The sequence below is a fragment of the Arachis stenosperma genome, chromosome 8 (genome assembly GCF_014773155.1).
Source record: "Arachis stenosperma cultivar V10309 chromosome 8, arast.V10309.gnm1.PFL2, whole genome shotgun sequence".
Taxonomy (NCBI): Eukaryota; Viridiplantae; Streptophyta; class Magnoliopsida; order Fabales; family Fabaceae; genus Arachis; species Arachis stenosperma.
The window spans coordinates 3,082,238-3,090,331 of NC_080384.1; the positions used below are offsets into that span (position 1 = coordinate 3,082,238).

General features: G+C 30.5%; 1 protein-coding gene across 1 annotated transcript; it reads right to left on the reverse strand.

Annotated features, from left to right (window-relative positions):
• Nucleotides 1-550: 550 nt before the first annotated feature.
• LOC130944526 (protein indeterminate-domain 11-like) lies at nt 551-4,684 on the reverse strand. Its single transcript, XM_057872875.1, has 4 exons — nt 3,889-4,684; nt 3,407-3,806; nt 2,669-3,336; nt 551-1,747 (listed from the first exon to the last, which is right to left on the reverse strand). Exons 1-4 carry the CDS (start codon nt 3,968-3,970, stop codon nt 1,743-1,745), a joined length of 1,155 nt encoding a protein of 384 aa, XP_057728858.1. The 5' UTR covers nt 3,971-4,684; the 3' UTR covers nt 551-1,742.
• Between the last annotated feature and the right edge of the window lie 3,410 nt (nt 4,685-8,094).

Below are 8,094 nucleotides of genomic sequence, written 5' to 3' on the forward strand. Positions count from 1 at the left end.
ATCTTTTGTTAAATATGTTTGGTCATCATCGCGTGGTTTAATTAATAATATGTTAGTTGTTATTTATTTTATGCTTTCGTTTTCATGAGTAAGATGAAGGCTCACAAGTCATCACAAGAGCATCTCGGGATTCAGAGAGGAATCTTTGGGTGCAGAGATGTTTTGCCTCTGCAAACCAATGAAAAGAGAGGTGCCAACGCCACTTTCAAAACTTTCTTATTATATGAATATATCTACATACACATACACTATTACTGACCTAGCCATTATATAGCATATAGCTAATAATCTTATTAGGGTAACAAGAATATATATGCATAACTTTCTTGAAGTTCTATATTTAAATGAAACTCTATAAATTCTTAGCTTGAGTTGAGTTTAACATGTTTAAATAGTGACACTTGAAATGGTGTTGCTTCAATTTGCTCATGGTAAATATTTATAAAGGTAAAATGACAAATTAATCCGCATTGTCAACCACAAAACAACTGAGAGGAAAAAATAAAAATAAAAAATAAAGTATATATGTACAATTAATAGGTGTATGCGCGAAAAAGAAATATCGTAGGAACCTTTTTTAATTAACATTTATTTTGTTAGAAAGTATAATATATAAAAGAAAAAATAGGGCAAATGGATTCAAAGGATCAACGCGAGCATCTTTTTTTTTAATATATATGTATATTAATTTTTTTTTAATTCTCCAAAAAATGAGAAAAACAAATTCAGATAGCAAGCTAACATGCATTATTTCATATAGTCACGGATGCTCCCTAAAATAAAGAATCCAATGCATTTTATGTGTACACATCATATCATATCCTTCCATACACATAAACTAGTCGCAGCATGCATATTATGATTGTATCATTGATCTTTGTGATTATATGATAATGATCATGCTAACAATAATAGTGCTTGTCATTATCTTATTATACTAAGAGATAATTATATATATTTTACTATCAACATCGGTCCACGTGATAATAATGAGAGGATTAATCAAAAAGGTTAATGATTAAGATAAAGATGGTAGGTAGGACAAATTTTTCATGAAGATTCAAAGCTCTCTATCATGAGAAGTCATATATAACTGACGAGTTCAAAAAGATAGAAACGAATCATCGATCCATATGGTAAAAAAATCGGCAGATTTGATCGTTGACTGGCCCACATGATGGATAATAACATTATTAACACGATGCATTATACTGAAACATATAATAGATCTTCTAAAGAAAGTGTTAGCAGATTATAACATAGAAACTAAATCATATATATCTCTCGTTTTTCTTAAGATTTAATGCAACAACACGTATACTCCATTTAATCAGTTTAATGAATATAATGCATGCATTTGAAATTCTATATAGGTGAAGCCATAGTCCTATAAATTTTTGGTCAATTGGATTATCATTTCAACTTGATTATTCTTTGGATCTTCACGTGAAAACTCTAAATACTTTTTATGTTATATAATAAAGGGGTTTAATTTAACCAGAAGGACAAACAAAAAGGGGGGAGGGGGTTAATTATATTGTTTATGCAGTCAACTTAAAATTAGAAAGAGGAAAAGATTTAGAAAAAGAATATAACAATCGACAGAACTTAATTTACCCATATGATCTTTTCATGTGCTTAAGGCTTAAGCTCAACAAAGGTTCATGGACTAAACAATAGAGAATGTAAAGTAAGTGTGTAAGGACCGACCATGTTATCACAACTAATTCTTCCATTTGAATTTAATCTGAACAAGACATAAAAGACAAAATTTTGTCAGATAACGAATATTGAGGTAACTTTCAATACATATTCTAGAAAAGGTTTCACTCCTTATATCTACCGTTATATCATAGATAAATTATTTATTACACTCTATACCACAGTACAAATATACCTCTCAATCTCACACTTTATTTTTTTATTAATTTGGAGGGAGGGGGGTGGAGGTAATAATAATTAATTCATATATATGTAACAATTAAAAAAATATAGATACTTGTCTAAAAGAAATAAATATTAATGTCTAGATCCTCTTCTTAGTTTTAGATATATTTTGAAACAATTATTTGATGGTTCACTTAAGATCAATATCATCAAATTTGATGGGTTTTTCCAACAATTAACTAGTTGAAATTAATCAGCATTTATTTTTCTTAAGATCTTATATTCAAGTTTTGTAGTTACTAGTAAACAAAAAATTTGGCGATGTGAGAATTTTACCCCTATAGTATATCTAGCGTGATGCATGAAGAGTAAGGTAGCTTTATAAAATTTATAAAACTCAAGACTAACCTTTTCGTTGAATTATTTGAATTTTTGAAAGACTATTAATTAGATGAAAGTGTTTTTATATAAAGCATTTTCACATAAGTAATCCATCTTTTTTCTAATTCAAAGTGCTAATACATAAGGTGAGAATATTTGTTTTTATGATTCGGTAATTAACAAAACAATAAGCACACAAATTAACACTGCGTGTGTCAGTGTGTGTTCTCAAAATATTGGGATTGTGAACGTAGTCCTTCCCTTTGGGAAGAAGATTAACGAAGACAACAAGTGAACAACAACAACATCTCATAAACAAAAGTTGTTGAATTAAAATTGGAAATTATACTTTACGGAAAAGGAAGAATAATTAGGAAAGAAAACTAGCAGATAAGCTAACCTTGCCATGGCTTTTGGTGATGATGATGCGGGGAAGAAGAAGAAGTAGAGTTGATGCAGTTACTGATACCAGCAATCGTGAGGATATCGCTATGAGAGAGAGGCCTAAGCCCCAAGAAATCCCTGGTCAATCCCTCGCCACCACCGTCGTTGGCGCCAAAAGCGTCGTCAAAAGAGTTGATGACGTGGTGGAGGAGAGACGGAGAAGAAGCAGGAGGCGGGAAGAAGCCATGGTGAGCGAAAGCAGTAGGGTCGTCACGTGAGGACAAATTCAAACCAAAAGTGTCAGACACGTGACCCTGCGGGTGGGTCCTGATGAGCTGTGACTGTGAGTGTTGTGCGGATGAGCTGACGGTGGTGGTGGTGGTGGTTGCACCCATCTGCGCTGCTTTCTGAAGCAACGCAGTGGCTGACATGTGCGCTGTGGGTCCAATTACACCGCTAGGGTTAGGGTTTCGATTTGGGACTTGTTCATCCAGATCCAACCTTGGAGTAACTGACGAGAAATCAAGCCACGGTGGCATGGTGCTGAAACTACTTTGCTGCTCTTGCTTCAGTGGGAATCCATGGATTTCATGAGATTGAGACTGAGATACAGCTGTCACAGCTCTCGCGCTTTCTTCCGCAAGCGCATCACAAAACGCTCTGTGCGTGATAAAACTGTCCCTCCTGAAATTCAATTCATCAAGACACCAAAGTCGAAGAAACGGTTAGTTAGTTAGTTAGTTAGTTAACCAACCTTGAGAAGAGGGTGCCGCAGTCGCATCGGTACTCGCGAGTGCCGCAGGTTTTGGAGTGAGCTTTCCAGTCGGATTGAACGGCGTACTTCTTAGAGCACTTGTCGCATTTCCACTTCTTCTCGCCGTGCTTCCTGCTGAAGTGCTTCTTGATTCCGGTGAGGTCTCCCAGTGCTCTGCCGGGATCGTGGTGCACGCAAGTTGGCTCCGGGCACACGTACACCTTCTTCCTCACCACCTCCGTCTTCGTTCTCTGCTTCAGCTTCCACGGCAAGTTGTGGCCTCTTCTGTGCAGCTGCAGATTCTGATCCCTCTGAAACCCTTTCCCACAGATCTCGCATAAGAATCTGTTTGTCGCCATCAAAGTCTTCGGTGACAACGCTATCACTTCAGCATCAGGGTCTATATACATAACATACCATGTTTAATTTAATTAAGTAGCTGCAGAATTTAATTAATTAATCAAACTTATATATATATATACCTGGGTTACCAGGGAGGCTTCTCTTCTTCTTATTAACTTGGCCATGAGTTTGAGTTGGTGGTGGTGGAGTGAAGTTTGACATGTTCTCTTGAGTTATTACTCCTGTGTTGTTGTAACATATGAGCCCCTTCAATTCAACATCTTGTCGGTCCCTATAAGGCTGTTCTATAATTCTGGGATCTATGTATATAAGCTTGGATAAGGAATTACTAAACTCCTCACTCCTTACCTTAATTAGAAAAAATTGGAAAACAAACAACAGAACAGAACAAAGTAAAGCAAAGCAAAGAGAAGTCTTGATTAGAAAAATGTTTGTTAAATATGAATATGAACCAAAATAATATAATTAAACTTGGATGGTTAGTTTGCTATTATTATAGCTACTTCATTGTTTAGTTTTGGAACCAACCCAAGAGACAATTTTCTGTTTTTACTTCTTAGCTTCTTCTCTATCTTATTTTAGGAAAACAAAAGAAGAAAGTGTTGACAAAGAGAACTAGTTGAAGTAGTGAAACCAGATATATATGGTACAGCAACTTCAAGCTTCCAAAATCATAATCACGCAACAAAAACGCAGTAATTGCACCACACACACACAAGTATGAACAAAAATGTAGACCCAGTTGTTGAAACTCAGAGAGAGAAAGAGATGTGGATGAGGGAAGGGGATTCTCCACAAAACCCAAGAAGAGAAAGAGAAGGGAGAAGGCAACCCTACCTACCCTACAACCAAAGGACTCTGACGTAGCACTTTCTGTCTTTTCCTCTCTTCTCTCTTTCTCAACTCTCAAACCAATTTTTTCTCTTGTTTCTTTTTGTGTTATTTTCTCAATTTAACAGATTAATAACTGATTCATTATGAATCTAAATTTTATTTAAAAGTATATCATTAGTTAATAAATATCTAACACTTATCTAGCAAATAAGTAAATTGATTGTACGCCCAACCCAAATTATTTTTCTTTTATTATTTATTCATTCATTTTGCTTGCTTTCCTAACAAAGCTCAATTCTTTTCTCTCTAAAACCTTTTTAACAGAGAGAAAGAAAGTCCATGCCACTTGTATTATTTATTTATTTAACATAACATGATGGATGCTTTCTACGTTTTACAGTGACATGATTGATCCATTGATTCAATTCTAACCGGCATGGCTAAAAGCCTTACACCCTAAATTCTTCTTTATTTTATCATTATTCAAATTATTTCTGACAATTTTGTATCTCTTGCATGCTCCATAACATGCCAATTAAATTCTAAACAAAAAGATCTTGTTAGGCTCCGGATCTACAACGCAACACAAATTTTGTCGCCCTTGTCATTTTCATTTTCAAAATTTGTCATTATCAATATTTATATTATAATTATCATGATAAATTATCTAGTAATAATTATATGATAATATTTATAATTTTATATAATAATTAGAAGGTATAGTGTAGTGTATAGGAAGAAGCTATAGTTAGAAGCGTGTCAAATTGCGTGGCTGACACTACTTATGTTGTTGTTGACTCCACAGTCAATAATAACACTGCAAAACTAGTGAACCCTTTCAGCGGAATTTTTGACTTCCGTGTGCTCTCGTTACTCAGTATTTGACTCAACATTTAATAAACTAACCCCGTTTTATATACGACAACTATTCAAATAAAAATGGCAAAAACATTTTTTTATGAAAATATTTTGTTTAAAAATATGATTTATTTATTTAGTTACATTTTAAACAAAAATAATATTTTTATAAATATCAAAATCTAACTATTCAATCTATTATTTAAAGATCAAAATAAAATATTTTTACATAAAAATAATTATAAAGTTTTCGTTGTAGTATCTATTTTTATATATTCTTTTTATTTACATTAATTTTTTTCAATTATTGAACATTGGACTTTTTAACTTTATGTCTCTCGGTTTATCTTTAAGAATATAAAATAACGTGAACCATATACTATGGGCTTGTTTGGGTGAGCTTTTAAGAAAAGATCTTTTTTCGAGTTATCTTTTTTTAAAAGATCCTATAGAGAAGTAAAAGTAATTTTATGTTTGGATATCTCATGTAAAAAGGTCTTTTTATCTATCAATTATGTTTGGGTATAACAATATAAAAGTACTTTTTTGTTTATTTATTACATAAAAAACATCTTTTTTTTAAAGAAAAAAAGATCTTTTAAAAAAAGATGTAAATTATAGCTTCTCAAAAAAGATTTTTTTTTATTTTACTAGTGCTTTTACTTTTACTACTAGAAATTTGCCAAACACGTTAAAAAATAAAAAAAGATCTTTTTTTATTGAAAAAAGATCTTTTTTTAACAAAATAATGGCGCCCAAACATGCACTATATATATGTTAGGTTCCAATTAAATGGCTACTATCAATTGCCAAATCTTAATTAAAGAGTCGTAGTATATATATAGTGACGACAATTATGAATGCTTGTAAATGTATTTAGATTGGAATGTTAGGTAAATAATAATTATTTTGAACAACATATATAATTACTAATCAAATAAAAATATACTATATTTTAATTTAATATTATTAATTAAATTTATTTTTTTAATTTTATTAATTTATATTATTTATACATTGTTCAAAAAAGTTGTTGATTATTTATATTTTTTCATTTAGATTTTGACAAATTAATGAAAGGAATATAAATATTTTTAATGGGGTATGTGGGTAGAGCAGAACTGGATTTGTTTTTGTTTATGTTAGTTCAGCTTTCGAGATGCCTGCACCATATGTCCGAGCTTTATAAAAATAAATTTAAAAAAATAGTTATTGTTATTATTGGGCATAGAAATTAGAAAAACATATTTGTTTTGTCATTATCTTGTTTTATTCTTCAATGATTAAGGTTTTGAAAATATGATCTTGCTCGACTCAAGTCTCAATGTGCTCTACCAGCTCATCTCTGATCTGCCATTAAAAAACACAAAGGAACAAAGGTTATTAATGCAACGGTATATCAATTATTATATGATAATAAAATCAAAAGGGTACGGTGTCATGGTAAAAAGACAATATTAGAAGTTAGAACAATTTACTCAAAAGAAATGTGCTGCTTCCTAGTAATGTAGGTCAAATTATAATGCAACGACTATATATATGAATTAGGGTGTACATGGTCCGATCTCACTTAAAATTTCGGTCCGGATTTTAAATATTATAGAAATTAATTTTGTGCAATTTTATCAATTTTAAAATTAGATACGAATCTCAAAAATAGGTTCGACTATAATTTAGAGTTGGGTTTAGATCAAGACGAATTTTGCTTCATCTGATCTATGTGCATTTTAAGAAAATTAAAAAAAGTATATATATTTTAAATTAATTTTAATATTATGTTATATTAATTATAAGTTTATTCTTTTATTTTTAATTATATTTATTGAATTAGAAAATAAATTAAAAAACATCAAATTAAAATTTATGGACAAATTAAGTTTAAATATGGATATTAACTTCTCGATAACAAATTTCTTCTTTATAAATAAGTATATCATAAATAAGTTTTTTTTTTTTATAAATTATTGTTAAAATTTTAAAAGCCCATTTTTTATTCGGTTTAGACTCGGTATAAATTGTGATCCAAAAATATTTAAGTTTATCGGGTATAGACTTCGGATTAAAATCTAAAAAATAGATCCAGTATATATTTAGCGTCAGATTTAAATTAGAACAAACTCGATCTTAACCGGCCATATACACCTCTAATATGAATATGATGTTGGACATGCATCTATTATTATTATTATTATTATTATTATTATTATTATTATTATTATTATTATTATTATTATTATTGCATAATTCATTTTTATACTATATTTAGGTTGTTTATTTTTTATTTCTCACGGTATCCCTCAACCCGACAGGCCAAGGACTAATTCGTCGCGGTACTGAGCTCCATTATTATTTTTGATATATTTAGGTTGTTTATGCTTCACTATTAGAATATATATATATATATATATGAATTTTTTTAGGTAGACAATAATTTTTGTGAATAATATGGATAATGGATTTTAAAATTGATTCACTAAAGTAAAAATACACTAGTTCTTCAAATTATCCACGTAAATCTTAATATTAAGATAACGATTAGAACACTTAATAAATTAAATATTTGATATATCTATTATTCACATTATTTAGTATTTTTATTGTCAACCTATACTTTTTTAATATATATATATATA

Bases quoted from the DNA above. Each gene is read 5' to 3' on its own strand.
- LOC130944526 (XM_057872875.1), bottom strand. From the start codon at position 3,970: ATGTCAAACTTCACTCCACCACCACCAACTCAAACTCATGGCCAAGTT. The intron at 3,807-3,888 runs GTATATATATAT...TTATGTATATAG, and splicing joins AAGCCTCCCTGGTAACCCAG to ACCCTGATGCTGAAGTGATA. The intron at 3,337-3,406 runs GTTGGTTAACTA...ATTGAATTTCAG, and splicing joins TGCGGCACCCTCTTCTCAAG to GAGGGACAGTTTTATCACGC.